Source organism: Carcharodon carcharias, chromosome 10 (genome assembly GCF_017639515.1).
Source record: "Carcharodon carcharias isolate sCarCar2 chromosome 10, sCarCar2.pri, whole genome shotgun sequence".
Classification (NCBI taxonomy): domain Eukaryota; kingdom Metazoa; phylum Chordata; class Chondrichthyes; order Lamniformes; family Lamnidae; genus Carcharodon; species Carcharodon carcharias.
The window spans coordinates 67,525,041-67,546,210 of NC_054476.1; the positions used below are offsets into that span (position 1 = coordinate 67,525,041).

The 21,170-nt window shown below is 40.8% G+C and overlaps 1 protein-coding gene across 2 annotated transcripts in view; it reads left to right on the plus strand.

The window, feature by feature from the left end:
- zmp:0000001167 (protein phosphatase 1 regulatory subunit 12A) overlaps positions 1 to 21,170 on the plus strand; it is a 188,428-nt gene that overhangs the window by 71,474 nt on the left and 95,784 nt on the right. For both annotated transcript variants that reach the window (XM_041198067.1, XM_041198068.1), the window contains exons 4-7: positions 7,051 to 7,210; positions 8,740 to 8,884; positions 12,325 to 12,399; positions 16,087 to 16,172. In XM_041198067.1, the coding sequence (XP_041054001.1) occupies positions 7,051 to 7,210; positions 8,740 to 8,884; positions 12,325 to 12,399; positions 16,087 to 16,172 (466 nt within the window). The remainder of the gene's footprint in view (positions 1 to 7,050; positions 7,211 to 8,739; positions 8,885 to 12,324; positions 12,400 to 16,086; positions 16,173 to 21,170) is intronic.

Sequence of the window (21,170 nt, forward strand, 5' to 3'; positions counted from 1 at the left end):
TACTGATAGGTTCAGAACAGGCAAGGTTATCCAGGTATCCAGATCTGAATCCTTGCTCCTTTCAACATGGAGTCCATGATCAGAGTATCTGCCTTTATTAGGCCCTCATCAGGCAGATGAGAAATTATGTATGACTAGATAATGAGATGTAAGAGAACTCTTCATTCCTGCTAGCAACATGTCCATAGTTTTGAACCCTGGTGGTAATATGAGAGACCACTCATCAAAATCAATGAGGGAACTCTTTCCAATTGCAGTTGTTGAATCTTTCATTTTTCATATCTCTGCTCCATATTGCTTATTGCTCATGATGGAGAATCCAATGCTTGCCAATGATTTCTACAGCAGTATAGCACTAAAGTTGAAGCACTTGGTTAGATGCAGGCCTCTTCCTCAATGTCATAACATGCCTGTGTAGATGAATTGCATGGTCCCCTTTGATCCTAAGCACAGCTTCAACCATCGTCATTGCTATTACAGATGCACGAAGTGAGTTTGTTCCCTTTGGTGGAGTTACTTTGAACTTTCAACATTAGAATTATGGAACATCAGAGATTTTTTGTGCAGGCATCTGTACTTCCTATTGTGTGGATCATTTGGATTTGATCAAATGGATCATTTAGGATACACAGGTGAAGGGAATTGTTTAAATAAGTACGTTGAGTACATATAAATAGGGGCTGGACTGGAGTGCTTCATCAGCCACCACACTGTCATTTTGATTTAGTTTGATAAGTTTTCTTTAATTTTTTTGTCCTTTTGTTACAGTGCCCTTTTGAGGGGCTATCACTTCAATTTAATTTGTCAATAGCTTTTTTCCTTGGATAATTTGTTTGTTGATCTAAAAGAGTATAAATAGGGAATAGCTGGGGCACTGGGTTGGTGGGAGGAGAGCTGTGAGATTGAGCAAAGTCAATAAACTATCTCAATAAAGAAAAGCTCTGTGTCTTGCTTTTGGTTTCACCAACCAGCTTGGATCCTGTTAACAACTGGATAGGAAAAACCCTTTTTCCACAACCCGTCAGTCACTCCTCTCCTGAAAAATACTGGGATTTCTCAGAATTACTGTTTACTGTGAATGCAGAATCCAATGGATCAGTGAAAGGTTAGCCAGACTATTGGCATGATAAATTCAGAAGAGATACTTATTTCTTTTTTTATTATTCATTCATGGGTTGTGGGTGTCGCTGGCTAGGCCAACATTTATTGCTCATCCCTATTGCCCTTGAGAAGTCCATATGGTTTAGGTACACCCACAGTGCTTTAGGGAGGGGGTTCCAGGATTTTGACCTAGTGACAGTGAAGGAATGATGATGTATTTCAAAGTCAGGGTGGTGAGTGGCTTGGAGGGAAACTTCTAGGTGGTGGTGTTCCCAGGCACCTGCTGCCCTTGCCCTTCTAGATGGTAGAGGTCATGGCTTTGGAAGGTACTGTCTAAGGAGGATTAGTGAGTTCCTGCAGTGCATCTTGCAGATGGTGCACACTGCTGCTACTGTGTGTCGGTGGTGGAGAGAATCAATGTTTGTGGATGGGGTGCTAATCAAGTGGGTTGCTTTGTCCCAGCTGGTGTCAAGCTTTTCGAGTGTTGTTGGTGCTGCAGTTATCCAAGCAAGTGGAGAGTATTCCATCACACTCCTGACTTGTGCCCTGTAGATGTTGGACAGGCTTTGGGGAGTCAAGGAATTAGTTACTCACTGCAGGATTCCTAGCCTCTGACCTGCTCTTGTAGCCACAGTATTTATATAGCTAGTTCAGTTCAGTTTCTCGTCAGTGGTAACCCCCAGGATGTTGATATGGGGTGGCAACACCATTGAATGTCAAAGGGCGATGGTTAGATTCTCTCCTGTTGGAGATGGTCATTGGCTTGCACTTGTGTGGCACGAATGTTACTTGCCATTTGTCTGCCCAAGCCTGGATTTTGTCCAGGACTTGTTGCAATTGGACCTAGACTCCTTCAGTATCTGAGGAGTTGCAAATGGAGCTGAACATTGTGCAATCATCAGCGAACATCCCCACTTCTCACCTTATGCTGGTTGAAGCAGCTGAAAATGGTTGGGCTGGGGACAGTAACATGATTAAATTTACCAACTGAGTTGTATTTTATGCCTTTGTCAGTGCCTTCACCAAAGTATTCTTTTGAAGCTCCTAGCGGCCCGGGCTTGAACACAGTATTTTTTGCCTGGATATTTACACTGATAAATACAGCCATTACTGTCTGAGCATGCATGGTGTACCCAATCTCCCAATATGAATCAGTACCATTTAGTCAGCTGAGCTGATGAAATATTTCTTTAGTTGCTAGCAGTTAGTGCTCTTCTAAATTATTTGAAGAAAACCTAGGAGACAAAATGAAAATGCTTTTTTAGGTAATGTTTATATTAAGTATTTATTAAAAATTATACAGAGACTGTGTGCACCACACATATGAGTCCATACATTCCTTGGTAAGAGAATAAGGAGAATAGGGTGTTCTCATTACAAACCTTTTGTAATGTTTGGATGTATTCCACAAACTACAGAAAGCACATTAAGTTGAGATAGAGCGCATTTCCCACACAGACAAGTTCAATTTTCAAAAGAGATGGTTGATTTTTTTTCAACAAAGAGAAAACTTTTGTCACCTGTGTTTTGTTGGCAGTTAGAAAAAGTAAAATTTCTTGTTCTTGATACCTGTGAGGGAAAGATTATTGGTTAGAAAATGTAAGCATTGGTTAGAAAACGTAAGCATTCAAATTAATGACATCAAGATATATGGTGAGAATGCATGAATGAGTAATAGGTAAACAATGACTTACATTATCCTCTGTTGCGTTCTTTTATTGCACAGGACAAGTACCGAGTGAGGGAGCCTCTGGGCATTTGCCCTTAGAGAGTGTGAGAAGGGAATGGAGGTTAAAGGTGAAGTGGAACGATGGAACAGCGAGGCTTTAGGGGTCGAGCAGTGGTTCAAAGAGACAGAGGTAGCAATAGAAGTGAGCAAATGGTCACGATGGACTGAGGGAGTGGTAGTCAGGGAGGGAGTAATGCTATGGTGAGAGGGTCACAATGGGTGTGAGGGACTTCAAGGAAGCATAAGAAATGGGGAATGTGAACATGGAGAGAGCCACTGAGAGCTGGCTGGAGGCCACATCTTCCTAGCAGAGCCCCACCAGAAAATGCTGCCTAAGGTCATTGATAGCTCCTTCTACCACCATGCTACACATCCTACCCATCACCTCCAACCCAAAGGATAGTTAAAAAGAGAACAAAAACACAGAGAAAAGCAGATCAGGACAGGGAAGCAAATGAAGTCCCAGGGTGGGGGAGAGAAGCAGGTGAGAAGAGAATATGACAAACAAAAGAGGTGAAATAATGTAAGGAGCAGCAAAACAAAGATAGGCAAGAGAAAAAGAAAATTTAACTTGTCATATGCTGTGCTATTGGAGATCCTCCAATGGCTAGTGTGGTTAAAATAGCAGAATGTGAGAAAAATCTTCTGCAGTTAGTTGCCCTATCATGGTATGGCACTTCCAGCCCTGCACCACCTTGCTCCCCTCCCCTCCCCAGCACCCCCTAACACGCACATGCACACACACACGTGCCCCCCAAAAGAAAGAAAAGCAGACTGACTGACATTTCTATAGAGTCTTTCACAATCTCAAACTGTCTCAAAGCACATTACAGCCAATGAAGTACTTATGAATTGTAGTCACTGTTGCATTGTAAGAAGTGCACAGAAAGGCTCCACAAACAGCATTGAGCTAATGACCAGTTAATCTGTTTTCATGTTGGTTGAGGGATAAATGTTATCCAGAATGCTGAGACTGCTGCTGTTCAAATTGTGCCCTTTCTGCTCACCTTAAGAGGGCAGAAGGAGCCTCGATTCAGGGCCGAATTTTGGCTGCCGAGTTGGGTATGCAGAGTAGACAAAATTCCCGACTCCGCAAACCTGACTCGGAAGAAACTTCCCCGAATGGGCTGATTTTCAATCCAAGGGAGTGGGGTTGGTGGTGGGTGGTAACTGGAGTTAGGTGTGACGTCCGTAGAAATTGTGTGGAGGCACCCACAGGGGTTGCCAAGTTCTGAGGAGGGCTGTTTAATATGCCTAATAAAAAGAATAAGGACCTCAACCTCACACTCCCACACCATCCATACACTTCCCAACCCCCACCCATGTCAATGCTTGCCACATAAATGTCCCCAACCACCCCCCCATTGTCCCTCATACCCTCCATGCCAACCCATGCCCCTCTATCCATGCCCATGGCTGCTCATACCCTCCATGCCAACATAGTGCCAAATTAAGCCAACTCATGATCCTCCAATCATCCCCATAGCCCTTTATAACCCCATGTCAACTTAGTGCCAACTCATGCCAACCCATGACTCTCCATCTGCCACCCTTTGCCCTTACATCCTCCCATGCCAACTCGCCCAGTATCCATCATGGTCAGATCTCGGAGCCATACTGAGATGAAATAAAAGTTCTAAGTATCTATTACAGACTTCACCATATTATAAAAAAAGTTTTCATTGATAAAAACCTCTTCAACACATTTAAATCCCTTCAAGTACTTAATCCCTTCAAGATGAAATGTTTGTAATCATAACCCCACATCAAAGACAGTTGATCTCTTTATAACCACTTGGAGCTGTCAATCAAACTATGAACCTGCAGTCCACCCCACCACTGTAATAATGCTAGGTTGTAGAAGCAGTCAAGCAGCACTTATGCATTAATGAGAACCTTCAGGCTTATGTTAAGAAACATCTATTGAAATTCAAGGACCAGTTTTGTTTTTTTACACTGTGAGTCACAGCAAGCTGTTTTTTTTTCAAAATTTAAAGGGCAGGGGATTTAAATTACTTGACAGTTCCAGCTTATCCATCTTTTACATTGATTAATGCGTGTTGTTAACAATTCTGAAGAAGAACCTGAACCTCTGAAAAAGGACACCTGTTCTCTCCAAAGAACTCAGCTAGGTTTAGACATTTTTCTCAAATGTCTAAAGCCCACGAGTCATGTTTCAGAATCCTGGGTGACGAAAATTGTTTCTGAGTCAAGGCAGCTAAACTTTTAAACGTATTGCAGCCTCGGTGAACCGTGGTGTGTGAAATATGTCCTGTACTATTTACCCCCAAAACCCTGGTGCAAGTCGTGGATGCCGGGTTTCAGTTGGGACTTACGGAATCGGGGCTTCAGTGTCATTTTGGCTAAGATAGGGAGCCCTTTGACTCAGCGAAAATTCGGGTCTCAATGTCTCATTCAGAAGATGATACCTTGGACAGCACACCACACCTTTAGTACTACACTGGAGTGTTAGCCAAATTTTGTGCTCAAATCTTTGCAGTGATCCCATGACTTTCAGTCTCAGAGATCAGGGTACGATCATTGAGATACAGTTGACATATTTTTGAATGTTGGCGCTACCAACTGCTGGGGCCTATGCTAAACAAAGGGGTGTCTTCTTTTCAAATCTGTTATGCCATCAGCATAAAAAGAAATGTCTCTGTTGGTCTTCCAGTCAGTAGAACTGGGGGAACAAGTGTATGAAGAAAATGCCTTTGAAGGGAAGTCTATCAAATCGTAAGAGAATTACTCTTCCCACCTACAAGAAGAGTTATTCCTCATCTCTTTCAAGAAAGAGACCTATGACTTGCTTCATGATAAACGGAGAGATTCATTAACCCACAGTCATTACTTTTGATTCTGTAATATTTTTAAATGCACTTCTATCTCATAATGCATACCATGAATCAGCCATAAAACAGTGATCATCTGGTGGAAAAGTAATTGATCACTGGGGCATGAGTAAGGTTCTGCTGAATGGAACAGAGTTGATGAATCAGAGCAGTCCTGGCAATACCTTCATCAATGAGCCAAAGGCAGAGCTAAATTTACTCACATCAAGCCTGATTTCAGAGGAGAATGATTGGAGTTATATGATACATGTTGACTTGGAGAAATTTAAATGTAAAATAATTGTCTTTTCTTGCTAAGCACTCATTCTTTTGCTTGCATTCACAGTTGAAGATTATTTAGGATTGTTTCAAAGTTTTCAGTTCAGGCTGCATTGGTTGCAGATTGTTTGTGTTTGTGTGTATGTGGCATGCATGTTGGCAGCAGAAATCCATCGTGAGTGATTGGCATCCTGCACGAGACACTAGCAGAACCATGCCAACCTAATCCATTGAAAACTGATGCATCATCCTTCCTACACACACCTGGTTGAACAAGTTGGTAGCACCTAATGTACAAACATACCATGAGTTTAATAATACACAAGGACACACGCCCAGATGCAAGTTACTGAACCATTTACCGCACTAGTGGTATAAAGGGCCAATATCCAACAACCCCCAAATCATGAGCACCCGCATTCTTCTCTCTTCATGTGTCTGTCTCTTCCTCTCTCTCACTGTCTTTATCATTCATGTCAGCTGAGTCGGAAGGCTGTGGGTTCAAGTTCCAGTCCAAGGCTGACACTTCTGAGCTGTTTGGAGGGAGTGCTGTGTGGTTGGTGGTGTTGTATTCCAGATGAGATGTTAAACAGAGAAGACTGTCCTTTCAGATCAATTTATTGGTGCCCTGGCCACAATTTATATTTCAACCAACATCATTAAAACCATCTGACCTGAAAGGTGAAAGTGCTATCCACTGAGCCATGGCTGACACCTAAGCAAGATAACATCTGGCAATTTCCTCCTGCACTCCAGCCTTCTGGTAATCTTTGCTACCTGACTGCCTCATAGCATTCAATGTACAGGTGAGAGTGCTACTACTGAGCCAATGCTGGCACCTCAGTGAGCCCCTCTTGCTCATAAACTACAGTGTTGGGAAGTCCGAAAGGAATTCTCATCCTTGCTGCTGTTTAGGTGCTGCAATTTAAATGATAATGGCAACAGAGAAGACTGGAAGGAAGTGTTTGAGAGGAAAGGATAAAAGTTGTAAAAATGGCAGCATATGCCACAAACCCAACAGATGCATGAAATAAAGTATACTCACTTTGAGAGTGTGCCAGGTGTTGTGCTGATATGACAATGACAAGTTTTTGTGTTTCTTAATTTCAGGGATTGATGTGGACGTAGCCAGGAAGGAGGAAGAGCAGCGAATGGTCCAGGATGCCAGACAATGGCTAAATCGAAGGAAGGTGGAAGATATTCGGCACCCAAAAACTGGAGCAACTGCCCTTCATGTTGCTGCAGCCAAAGGCTACTTGGAAGTTATGAAGTGCGTGTATTGTAGTTATGCAAAAATAATTGAGTTCCCAGTGTTAGTGAACACATTTTACCCTGGCTGCCCATTTACTCAGTTTCATGAAGGAATTTTTTTTTAAGAGTGATATAGAATCTTTAATATTTGATGTCTCGTTGACATCGTTTGTCTAAAAGAACTTCGCTGCTTCATGCAAGAAGGAACAAATCTTGCTTGCTGTAAAATTGAAAAAACAGTAACTGCCTGTGCTAGAAGGAGGAAACATGGCTTGGTTGCAGGAAGGTTTCTCAAGCTGCACCAGACTAAGAAAAGTATGGGACAAAATAATGGTTTGAGGAATTCTCAAGCTAAGTATACCTAAGTTGCTACTGTACACTTGCTGATCTGGGTTAGCAGTTGAGATTGTAAGACAGGTCAATTTGGAGAGCCCAGCACTTCAATGTCAGAGCATCCAGGCTGTGACGTATCCAGAATGGGGTCTAGTGCTGACAGGTGAGGTGATAGAGTGCTGAAATAAGGAGATAATCTGTGACATTGTAGAGATGTATTACTGAGGAGTAAAAGGCCTCTTCAGTTGAACAACAAACTTTATTTACAGAGCTCTTGGATTAGCTGCCTGCTTCTAGCAAGGCTACAATACACTCCCCCAGGCTAGGAAAACTCCATCCGCTTATGAGATTCCCCATGTTTGGTGTCGATTTGCTGTACTGACCACGTGACTCTTAGTTATGCTGGCATTAAAGCAATAATCACCACAGACATTTAGGTTCTCGTGCAGTAATCCTTTAATCAGTGATATTTTCCTGAAGATCTCAGGGTATCAGAAAATGAAAGGGAATCTGAAAATGAAAGTGAATGGGCAGGATGGCCTTCAGCTGTATCCTAGAGTTGTGTTTTTCTTGGCCCCAATAATAATTTATATCTCTTGGGACTTGGCCTATGGAATCTTGGTTCGAATCTAGCCGACACTGACAATGTAGCAGCTTGCCCTCTCTGATGGCTAAAAGGATCCTGAGAATTGCAGTCTTGACTTACTTGTTGGTGGATCCGAAATATGAAACTGCTCTTAACACAGTGCTAATTGGTACTAAGCAGAATAAGGATGGCTGGTGATGTGGTTAATACATGTTTTGACACTGTGTAAAGGGGCTTTACTGTTTGTACAGCCTGTGATGGACCTGACCTGAGTGACCTTGATGGGGCAGTGTGCAGATTTATTTATGCTAAACTTTCCTGGAGAATACTTGATTTTGACATTGAATATAAAATATGGAAAAGCACTGATTACCTTTACGTGTTTTTCAAAGATCTACAAAATGTTTCAGAAAAGAAATTAATTAAATCTTGTGATTCTTCAATGTTTGCTCCCTCCCTTGACTCTTATTGGCAAAACTCTGATATTTCTGTTAATGCTCCAAATATTTGAAGTTCAATAAACAGAATTATTCATCTGAAGAAAACTGTGGCCTTTGCAATGAAGGTGCTTTCGCCTGTGATAGCCTTTACTCAAGAAGTTTTTGTGTATCACATCGCTGTTTTTGCAGGTTGTTAATCCAGGCTGGCTCTGATGTAAACAGCCTAGACAATGATGGTTGGACTCCATTGCATGCAGCATCACACTGGGGCAAGGAGGAGGTGTGCAGACTGCTGGTGGAGAACTTATGCAACATGCAGGCCATCAATAAAGTGGTGAGTCCTACCAGTGTTCAGTGATGGGTTAAGAGCTTCCACAGTGATGCTGCTGATTTCGCAATGACAGTGGACATGAGATATTTAAGTTGTTGTCTTGGGCTCCTCTCTGCGGAGTTGGTTGATGTACCCTGATATGGTATATAAGACTTACAGATGTGGAAGATCTGAGATTTCATGCTAATCTATCCTGTGGCAACAACTAAACTGTTATAGATAGCCTCAGTGTCTCTAGGCCAGAATACAGGAAAATCAGCCAGAGTTCCCATTCTTGCTCCTCAACCAGTTACTCCTGGACAAAATCGGATTGGGCACAGCCGCTGTTAAGCCAGCTCCCTCATGCTGTTGCACTCAGTGATTCCCCTGTAACATCCTAAATTCCTGACTCAATTTCTACTTATGACAATCCAACCCCTTAACAGCCCCACTTTTTTGTCTTATTGATTGTATTGGTACTAATGTTAATTTGGTTCTGTCACAGAATTACTGTAAAACCTTTCACTGCCATAATAAGGCTGATGCCACGGATGATATGAATAATGCACTATTTTGCACTTCAATAAATAAAATTACCCTGGATTGCACTGTATTATTGGACTAAAGCTTGCTGGAGTGGTCATCTCATGTGCTGTTAGACTTTTTCTCTGCACCCTTCAGCTAAGGTTTATTTTGCCCTGTTGCACTTCCAGCAACTTACAAGTGCAATGAGGAGGTGAGACACCTGGGATCTTAGTGAATAATGGAACCGACACTGTCTAGCCCTAACCAGTGAGACTTAAGAATTGAAAAAGAAACCGAGGGAAAACAGAAAAGTACGGTGAATTGGAATCAAATTGGGGGTAGGACGAGAAGTAGAGTGGAAGGGAGATTGGATTTAGGGAGTTAGGATAAAAAGAAACAAAAGAAAAGTAAAAAAATGTCATTTTAATTTTATTAAATCTGCAAAGTGCAGATTTGTAGAATCTACTCTGGTCATTAAAGTACGAAGTAAAGAGAAAGAAGTAAATTGATAGAATAAGATCAGGATACATTGGTGTTAGCTGGAATGGGTTGAAGGGGTGAATGGTCTTTTCTAATTCCTTATCAACTTATTTTCATATTGTGCTGCATTTTGCTGCATGACAAGCCAAATATTCTATCTCCTGTACATGTTGAAGGAGCAATTCTGGAATATGTTGAGCGCTTCCCATATCTTGGCAGTCACCTCCCTCAAAAGGCCATCATTGACTTGGAGATCCAGCACCAGATCAGCTGTGCCAGCTCAGCCTTCTATAAACTACAGCAGCAAGCATGTGATAACAAAGACCTCCACAAGTCAACAGACGTCCTAGTGCACAGAGTATTTGTTGTCACCGCACTCCTGTACTGCAGTGAGACTTGGACAGTGTATCAGTGATATATAAAAACGTTAGAGAAATTCCACCAGCAATGCCTATGCTGCAGCCTTCAGATTCAATGGGAGGCCTGTTGAAAATATGCTGGCCTCTTGAGCATTCTCAATTTTAATCGCTCCACAATTGCTGGCAGTGCCTTCAGCTGCCAAGGCCCGAAGGTTGGGAATTCTCTCCTGAAACCTTTATGCTTTTCTACTTCCCTTTCTTTTGCCATGAGACTACTTAAAAGCTACTGTTTTGTCCAAGATTTTGGTCCTGCCCTAATATCTCCTTATGTAGCTTGATGACAAAATTTATCTTGTAATGTTCTTGTAAAGCACCTTGGGACTTTACTATGTTAATGTGCTATAGAAGCGTAAGTAGCTGTTGTTTTTGGTCAACATGCATCCTCAGCCAAGAGAAACAAAAATGATTAATTAGTGATTCATTGCATTACTGTTTGGATCTTGCAATGTGCGAACAGGCTCACAGTTGCTTACTAGCCAGCAGTCACTGTACATCAATATAATGCATTTTACGAAGTACTTTGAGAAGTTTTTGCTCCATGTTATGTTGCTCTGTATTGTTGTATATAAACTGTATCATTTCATGTTATTCTGTGTTGTTGAATATTGCATAGTGCTGCTATTGCTCTATATTGCAGTGGTGTCTTGTTTTGGTCTATGTTAAGCTGTATTTATCTATATTTCAGCATTTATTCTATATTGAATAGTGTTAAGTATTGCACCATGTTCCTCGATATTAGCTATATTGCACCTTTTTGCTCAATACTAATATGTTGCTCTATATTGTGCCATATTCCTTGCGGTACTATTGAAAAATAGTGCATTTCAGTGTGATATTCAGCAACCTATTCAGTAGTGAGTTTGAATGCTGAGTATTCAGATCTATGTTATATTGAATTTCATATTTTTTGCTGCATTCTATATTGTGCTGTGCTGTTCCACCCTGTCCGTATTGATGTGCGCAGCTTCATATTGCACCATGTTGCTCTGTTTTCTACTGCGTAGTTCTGTTTGATTTTGTTGCCCTAAATTGATGTTCTATATTGCTTTATGTTTTTGCATTGCTTTGCACTGTATTATTCTAACTTAGAAAATATAAACTTAAGTGCTGTGTTAAAGAGATGCACAATTAATGCATGTAATTTTACACTTGTTAAAGTTAATCTTGTGGGTTGGTGTTTCCTGTTGAACTTACATTGTAGATTTCTACTTTATAGTTTAAAAATCATGAAAAACATGAGATGTTCCATTTGTTTGAGTTGATTGAGCTCCCTGCACTTTGTGGAAGTGTAGTATTTGTTTTTCTGGATGGGGTGTGGGGAATTGATTAAGCTGCAGTCAAAAGCACAAGAATCCAATTTCCCTATGACCCAGTCATAAAGAACATGTGGATATAGAGTGGCTACTGCTCAGGATGACTCCACCTCCTGGGCTAATATATAGTGGATGCCTTACATGAGCACAGAACACATTTGAACAGTTGTAATCAGTAGTTCCACAGTGGAACCTGTTCAGAATATATTGCTATATAAATGCCCTATAGTAGGAGGATGGACATAACTGAAGTATTTATGAAAGCAATAAGATGGTCAGTTACAGGAAAGATGTGACTAAATCTGAAACTGGGTAAAGGGATTCAGATGCTGCTGGACCTCTGCTTCCCGAGAACTGTGCCTGGCTACATTTCCAGAACGGACTGAGAGATTGCGCACTCCAATTTGAGAAAGACATTTTCCTGCTGATGAATTGAGCAAAAGCTTTTTAAAAATAAATAGTCCTAAAGACACCATTCTCAAGTGCACTTTAGATATTTGGCCTTTTGCAGTGCTTCATGGGTCAAGCAATGGGGGGATTAGAGTTCAGGTACAAGGTGGTAATAATTTCTTAATGGCAAGCATTTTGTTTGTTCAGTTGCATTCTATAAACGGGGGTTGGCGGGGGTGTCTATAAATTTGGTTTACTGTCTCTAAAGTGAAATGGAGAGTAGCAATTGTTTGCTATCAGGGTATATGGTCATTGACAGCTTTTTTCTGAATTTTAGGGTCAAACGGCATTTGATGTTGCAGATGAAAACCTCTTGGAACTGTTGGAGGAGCTACAGAAGAAACAGGCTATTGTAAGTATCAGCCAGAGATGTAATGACAGCTGTTTCAAGCCAGCCTGATCGCACATGGCGGGGACAAGTCTTTGGGTAAACTTCTGACAAAGTTAAAAAGGCAACTCATCCCTTTAATCATTGGTTTGGCAGATGGTGGGGAGGGTGTGATCTGCCTGGTCCCTGTTTGATGAGCATTGCAATGACTCTCATCCAACCACTGCCAGCCATCCAGAATTAGTAGGAGCAAACCGTTGCTAGTACCACCAATGGTATCATAGGAAACCTCTTTCAAAGGAGTATCTTCATTGCCTGAGAAATCCGCTCCCCAACCACCACCACCCCCCACCGCCCTCCCACCAACATAGTGCCTAAAACTGTTGAGGATTGCTGTAAAATCCTACATTTGCAAATTAGCCAACATTGAGCAGATATTTATTTAATATTAAGTTCCTTTGAAAAATAATTATGTCCTTCAAGTTCATGACTAATTTAGTTCAAACTGGTTAAAGGAATTTTGCACCATCTGTTGGGCCTGCCTTGTAGTCCATTTCTATCTTGAGGTCCCCTTCAACCTTGTCCTGCTCCTCTTTTCTCCTGGTTGTTGCAGGGTTGTCACCTCTCCTGTCAAACTAGATAATTGTTGGCTGTTACGTGTGGGAAGCAAAAAATTTAGACATTCCTTTTTGTTTTGAGATTTTCTTTTTATCAAGTTTTGTGATGATTATACAGATATTAAATAAAATACCTGTGAATATCTTTACTTTGTATCTAACTTGGGCTGTACTTGACCTGAGACTGCTTGATGGGACTTTGGAATTGGGAGTGTTTCTCCACATCTAATATATTCTTTACCCTTCACCTCTGGGTCAGAAGTTTGTGCAATCAAATCTCTCTCCAGAGATTTATGCACATAATCTGTGCTGGTGCTATTGTGCAATACTAAGGGAGTGCTGCACTGTCTGCAGTGCCAGCTTTCAGATGAAGCAAAGCAAAGGGTCTATCTGCTGTTTCAGGTAGATATAAAAGATACTGTGATATGACTTTGAAGGATAGCAAGACCGTGCTGGCAAACATTTGTTCCTCAACCAATGCCTAACGTAGATAACCTGGTCATTATCTCATGGGTTTTTGTGGGAATTTGCTGTGCGCAAGTTGGATAGTGTTTTTTCTACATTACAATGATTACACTTCAAAAAAATATTTCATTGGTTGTAAAGAGCTTTAGAATGACCTGAAGTTATGAAAAGTGCTGTATGAATAAATGCAATTCGTCCTTCGTTTAGCTGATTTGGGAGTGTTTGGCTCAACATCATTGATGTTTGCTCTACTTTGATGTAATTGATGGTATTTCTGTATGCATGTACTGTACTGTAGGGGTGGTGAGGGCAGGATAAGGTTTGCCAGTTAGCTCCAGCACTGGCAGTTACAATTTTAGAAGCGCCAAAGTGGAGGTGCTGTGGGGGCACAAAATCAATTGAAGGTGTGTCAAGATGTGAAGCTCATTATTTTTTATTAGTAAACCTGAGGCTCCACTTCTGATAGAATCACTTCAGAAAACTGTTGCTGTGAATGAGAATGTGAATGTTGGTTCGGTTAATGAATAGTGCCTTGAGAATGTGGGAAGTTTCTCTTTAAAATGCATCTCTTACTAGTCAATATGGACTGCCTTGTTGGTAATAACGTTAATTCATCTCTTCCTGAATGGAAGAACACTGCATGGGACTAGGTTAGAATTATATTTTTCACCTGACATTGGCAGAATTCTGGCAACTGGCAGCTTGCCCAACACTTTGGTGTTAAACAAGCACCGGAAGGTGCAGTGTCATGGGCTGATCTTTCCAATCTTCGCTATGGCAAATTACCAATGACTAGGTATCTCCTCATGATTTGCATGAGAAGATGGCAAGCAATAGGGTATGAAGTGCACCTTGTTCTTCTCAGGTTAGGGTTGTTTAGTTTGTTTCCCTTTTTCCAGTGGGGAGGGGCTGCTCCTGATCATCAGACCTGTGGTAGCATACAGGCCAACTCATCTTGCAGTTGTAGCTGCCTTAAGAACAAAGGCCCAACCAGATATAAATAGTTGGGAGGAGGGCATCAGGAACAAGTTTGTCATTTAGAGCATATGGGAAATGGGGAATAACCCATGCCAAAAAAACATTGTGAAGGATGGGGAACAGTTCAAGATGAGTGGATGATGGAGATTCTGCCATTCATTTTCTAGTTATCTGTTTATATTGTACAAGTCCATACGACATTTTAAAATATTAATCTATCATTTTTATTCACCACTTTCTGGTTTATTCTACTGGTTAGCCAAGCAGTTCGATGGACAAGCTGCTTCCAAACCATGGCTGGTACACAAGTAATGCGCCAACTCACTCCCATTTGGTCTTTCTGTATGTTGATCTATGCCTGGTGCTGTACCTGGGATTGATATCAGTCACTTGGCACAAGGGGATGGCACCTCGTTCATTGGCTAAAGAACTGAAACTCCTGCCAATTTGGAGTTAGGGTTTTTATTTATTCGTTCATGGGATGTGGCATAGCTGGCTAGGCCACCATTTGCCCTTGCTCAGAGGGCATTTTTAAGAGTCAACCACATTGCTGTGGGCCTGGAATCACATGTAGGCCAGGCCAGGTAAGAATAGCAGATTTCCTTCCCTAAAAGACATAAGTGAACCAGATAGATTTTTACAGCAATTGACAATGGTTTCATGTTCATCATTAGACTTTTAATTCCAGATATTTTATTGAATTCAAATTCCACCATCTGCCATGGTGGGATTCTAACCCGAGTTCCCTGGGTCTCTGGATTACCAATCCAGTGACAATACCACTATGCCACCACCTCCCCAGGGTACCAAAATAGCTCCAATAAAACCCACTTTAGTGGCATCCCTGCAACAGACTTTATCTGCTGTTTCCTGTAATCCACAAGCACCCAGTAGGGGCTATTTGGGAGGTATTGATTTATTGTTTGTGTAAAGGTGTTGTTCCATTGGGTACATTGCTGGATGAGACATCAGGCCTTTTGCCTCAGTTTGAAGAAATCTAACTCCAGATTAAGAAGAACGGAAGCACCACTCATTGTGGGTTCCCTCACCCCTAATCCGTTGACAGCCCTGGAAAAATGGCTACTTTATCATCTTACCAGTAACCATAAAAAGTAAGGACTCTATCATTCCGAAATGCCAGGGAGATTCCGGATCCCTTCTGGACCTGAGAAATCAGGGCTTGCTTGTCTAAAAGGGTTGGGAGCGGAGAAGAGATCTCACAGGCATCTGCTTCATCATAGCTCTTCAGGAATTATCAGTGGATCTCAGGAGATGAGTTATGAGAGATAGCACTGCTTGATTCACCTTCACATTCATCCATGCTGCTGAGTGAATCTTCATTTCTTCTTGTATTGCAAATGGGTCCAAACTACATAGGTTCCTGTAAGAACCACTAATCATCGGGGCTTATTATTGTTGTCTTAGTAAACAATAGTAATGAAGTCTGTGATTCAAAAGTGATTCTGACACCCTAGTTTGGAGCTCAGTGATTAGTTTTCTGTTCAATTGCACAAATCAAGGCAGTTGGGTTGGACCTTAGAGGCCATCTTGAATTTTTCTTCTCCTCTGAGTTGGGCACATATAAACATATGAATTCAGTTGTATGAATTAAGTTGAATATTATGCCTTCTTTCCTCTCTGCTAAAAACAGATGAAGATTGAGAAGGAGAGGCAAGCCAAGGCCTCCCTAATTGAATTGCCAAATGCCTCACAACAGCTTCCGCCCAGGACCAGGAGGTTAGTTCATGCTCAGTTTGTATCCATGATTCTACTTCAGCATGTAGACTCACTGTTTGATGAGTAGGCCAATATCCACCATAACACCACTAGATTATCTTTTAACTGTGGGCACAATATGCACCAGTCAAGAAACTGAGCTAATGCTTATAAACACTCCTCATTCCCTGTTTCTCCCCGCCCCCCCCCAATCCCGTCACCACCATCCCCTCTTCTCTCCCCACTGAAAGTGGAATCATTAGTGCAATTGAAAATCATTTTCAAAAACAATGTTTTGTCTTTTCAGTTTGTTTGATGGGGTATCTTTGTGGAATAATAATGTTAAAATCTGATCAGTTGTCTGAGAGGAAGGTGACGGTCCAAACGTGCCAAAGCTCAGTGTGATGGTTTGTTCCATCCATTTATGCTCAGTTAAGAGGTTTTGAATGAAACCACACCAAATAAAGGTGATCTTTAATAGCTTTGACCCACTTGTTATAGTGGCAGGGGAGATGGTTGAGGTTGGCAAATGAAGGGATGACATTGGATTTTGTGCCATAGAGAAGTGCTGGTTTTATTATGTCGACTGACATTGAATGCTCAGAGGCTTTTACTTTTAATTTTAAATCTATTTCAGGTATTTTGTTATACTTTAATAATTCTATTCTAATTATTTCCATGCATTTTTGTATTCCTTTAATTTGGTTAAGATTTGCTAGTTGTTGTGGCCTGTTCCAAAGGGATACTTGTGATCCATTCGCAACAGCTCACTGTAGGCTCCAGCTGGTTTCTTTTTAAGGTTTCCCCTGCCCCCTGTCACTGCTGAGACTTGGAACATATACACACAAGGGAATCATTGAAACAAACAGAGCAAGAACACTCACATATACACACTCACTCTTATAATCTTATGGGTTCCCTTCTATCCAGTTACCATCAGTCATAATTCTTATCTAACTTGCACACAGCCGACCACCTCTCCTGTCAGCATCTTGAAATGGAGCTGTGGGAAAATCAGCACAGGCCCTTTTCATTCACCATATGGTACCCAGTTATGAGGCTGTATTGCTAGAAGCCTGGAAGGGTACGTTTCCATCTTGCCTTTGGGTACACGAATGGCTTGTGTTATTGCTGTATGGTGTGGGGTAAGGATGGATTTTGCAAAGCAAAGAAAATAAAAGGGAAAAATTGTCCTTTACAATAAATTGCAGCATACCTTATGAATTAGTGGTGTTTTTTCTCTGATCTGTATGGATGAAGTCAATTTCCTGTGGTTTCTGTAAGTGGCAGCTGCCAGATACAGCAAGAGTGTGGAGCTGAAGATATGCTGGGCATCTTGTGTGTGTGTGTGTCTTGCTGTTCTAATATTCAGAGTACATTGCAGCCCACTTTCAATTGAGATTGTACCAGATTTTTTGTTTAAAAACATCAAGGAGATAAAGCAGTTTATTGCTGCAATTCTGAAAATGCAGGGAAAATGAAATATTGCAGCTCCCCTTTTATTCCACAAGATATTGCTTTAACTGCAGTTTTTTAAAAGTGTGCTAATAACCTCCAGTGGCAGTTTCAAGTATTGCACTGATCTCTCAATCCAATCCCTGTGCAAAAGATGACAGAGTGCCAGCAAACCCATCCTAACATACATAGATCATGTATAATCAATTGTCTCAGTGACAGCTTGACGCTGAGTCAGAAAATTGTGTTCAAGCCCCACTCTAGGACTTGAATGCATAGTCACAGTTTACGTTAACTTGCATTATTGAGGAAGTTCTGCACTGTAAGAATTATTGTCCCTCAGGATGGTATTTTAAACAGAGTCCCTTTCTGCCTGTCCCACTAATGCTTATGCCAAATTACAGGCATTTAGTGATTCATTGTATACGAAACCCATGGGGATGTGTCTGTGAACCATAAGAGAACAAGTGCAAATCTTTTCCCTTCGAACATGGGTCTACCCAAGTATTTGAACCTCTTTAGGAAATATTCTGCTCATTATTTCCTATGCACTCCCCTGTGAGCCTGCCAAAATACCAGAATTCCCACCAGACCTTCTATTCGATATTATGCTTGAAATGAGATTTCTGTGCACTCGCTATCATTCTATGCAGTCTTGCACCTTCCCATCCTCAATCCTGTTCTTAAAGCTCCTTTAGCAATATTTTCTCCACCTCTCCTTCACTACTTATTTCCTTAACCAGCTGAGCTACTGGAAGGATCCTTACCTATTTTTTTGTTAAGGGTATTAATTGAAACAACATTAATTGATTTAGCTGGGGGTCAATTCTACATCTCCATTGCTCTATTATGAAAATGAAGATCCCTTATAGTCAGGAGACTTGCTTATCCCTGGTTAACTATTTTCCTAGCTCTGCTCGCAAGGAATATGTTATGTGACCTGACATCCATCCCTTTCAGTATTTTAAAGAATTGAATCATGACTTACTCAGTTTTTCTTCAGTGAAAACCAGTTGTTCTTTAAAGTCTTTCATCAAACTTAAAAGTCCTGACTCCATTACTAATTTTTTCATATTTTTCTTTCTAATACATTAACGTGCCCTTTTGAAGATGACGTTTTAACTGGAACAGAAACAAAATATCAGCTCACTAGTGATCTGTACACAGAATAACCTATTTAAACCTGAAATCATATAGACCCCAGCACACAATCAGTATGTTTTAAAATTGAGAGAGATGGGTGAAGGACCATTGTTCGAAAAGGTTAGTACAAAGTAAAGGTATATCAAGAAGTCATGGTTAAGTTATGTGAATTTTTTTTAAAGCTTGAGGAATATGAAAGGATGGCATGGCTAAAAGATTTGAGGAGTTTCACGGTTGAGTTTTTGGAAAACAGTGAATTAGAGAAGATTGTGGTGAATCTTGACTTGCACACAGTGGGACTGTAAGGGGAAAAACTGTAGAACATCCCATATTGAAGCATAGGAAGAACAAAAATGGAAAGTTGATATGATCCCACACCACAATTGAGTCAATAAACTAAAGACAAAAGTCATATCCCCCAACGTGAGAGAGAGTTCAGGAATTATCAGTGAAAAAGGCATTGTCTTTCAGAACCAGCTGTTCTTGAGCTTTGTTAGTAAGTGCTAGAAAGGATGGAGTGATTAAGTGTTTGTACTGTGAGGAGTGGAGGCTATGAGCACCATGACTTTACAATCGGAAGGAAACTGATAATATACAGTGGAATTATTAGCAAATGTTGGGTTGAATAACAAGTGAAAGAGGCCATAGCTTTGAAGAAGAAAGGACTGAGAGTGCCAGAATATGCAGAAGATAAGTTGCCAACTACCGTGCAGATGGAACAGTTTGAAAGCTATAACCTAGATGGCTGTGAACAATGAGGTTGGTGCGGAGAACTTGATGATTATTTGTTTGAAAGTGTACAGTACCAGAGCCAGTCAAAAAAGTGTAAGGATTATGTTCAGGGGGAGGCATTTAGATGTGAGTAGTGTTGTGTTTTTATAATGAAATAAAGATACCTTGGGCAAACACATTGTGGGTTCATTTATGAATTTTAGGCACATGTGAACAGATATATATGGACAGAAAGCTTTAAGGCATCAGAGCTGTGTGTCTGTGTTCTGCTCCAGACTGAAGTGAAACTGAGGCTGGATCACATGCCATCACTTTAGGGTAAGTGTGCCATGATGCTATCCCTTAAAGGCATATTATGACATGTACTGTAGGCAAGTAGATCACCAGTAGAATAATCCTGCCATAAACCATACCAGTGAGTGTATATTAGACCAAAACTTTAAAAGTGTCATATGATTTTGGTAGCAGCTTCCATAGTAATAGGGGTGGTAATCCGAAGGGTAGGACAAACCATGTTTATTAGCAATTTGGTGAATGTGAGGAAACCTCTCAGGAAAGCAGGACTAGGAGAATAAGAGATTGCAAAGACATTTTTAAAACAGAACACTATTTGTAGATGATGGGAGGAATAACAACAGGACCAGAAGTCTTATTGGACTGTAGAATAAGGATCTCTTAATAGATCTACGCTTGATAAATATGGTTGAATAAAATGGAGCAACTGGGGAAGATTCCTTCTAAAGATTGGACATTTTTGATGAACGGCCATTAGTCTTACCCAGATCTTTGCCCATCTTTGCAAATGGATATCACTTCACTGCATATTTCACATCACTGTTCCAATGTACATCATGTTAAATTTATTTAACATTAAAAGCAATCTACTAAATTGACCCAGATCAATTTAATTTCATCAATATCCTCCCAGGTAATCACTGAACCATTTAGTGGAGTCTGTTAATTATTCAGTTTTGATAGGACCTCTATTATTTATAAATAATGTGAACGGACAGCAGTGAATCTAAAGTAGAACTTGCACAACTCCAGTTACTAACTCTCCTGGAACCTTTCCCGCTTATCATTCCCTGTTCCTTCTTCTTGACACTTTCCAATCCAGTTAATTTACCTCCCAATTGTTTGATGAGACTTGATCTTCTTCACAAGCTTCAGATGTGAAACCTTATCAAATGTGTTCTGCAAATCCCATTAATTACCTTCACAAAGAATTCCGATAGGTCTGAGAGACATCACATTGTTGTTTCTAAATCCTTGCTGCTCACTGATTCAGCTTGCCCAGCTATTTTTCTTCCTTTGTATTCTGTTGCTTCCATTGGATTCATGCCTTAGGAGAGTGATCCACCTTTTCACCATCTACCCAGAGTCCATCCAGATGCAATATCCTACTCCTGATTCTAAACCTCATTGCTATTTCTTTCTTGCATCTTTTAAAACATTTTAAGTATTGATTGTTATGATTAGTCAACAACTACATTATGATATCCTGTGACTACCAGGGTGGCAGAAGGCAAACTAGACTTGTATTGTCTACTAATTTCTATGTCCCTTTTTTGAAGTGCTAAAAATGATTTAGAAAAAGTGAGAGGCACTAAATTTCTGCTCCAAACATGTTGATCTTAAGGGGGATGCCGAGGAAGGTAAATGCTGTAAAGCAGGGAGTGTTGCAGTAAC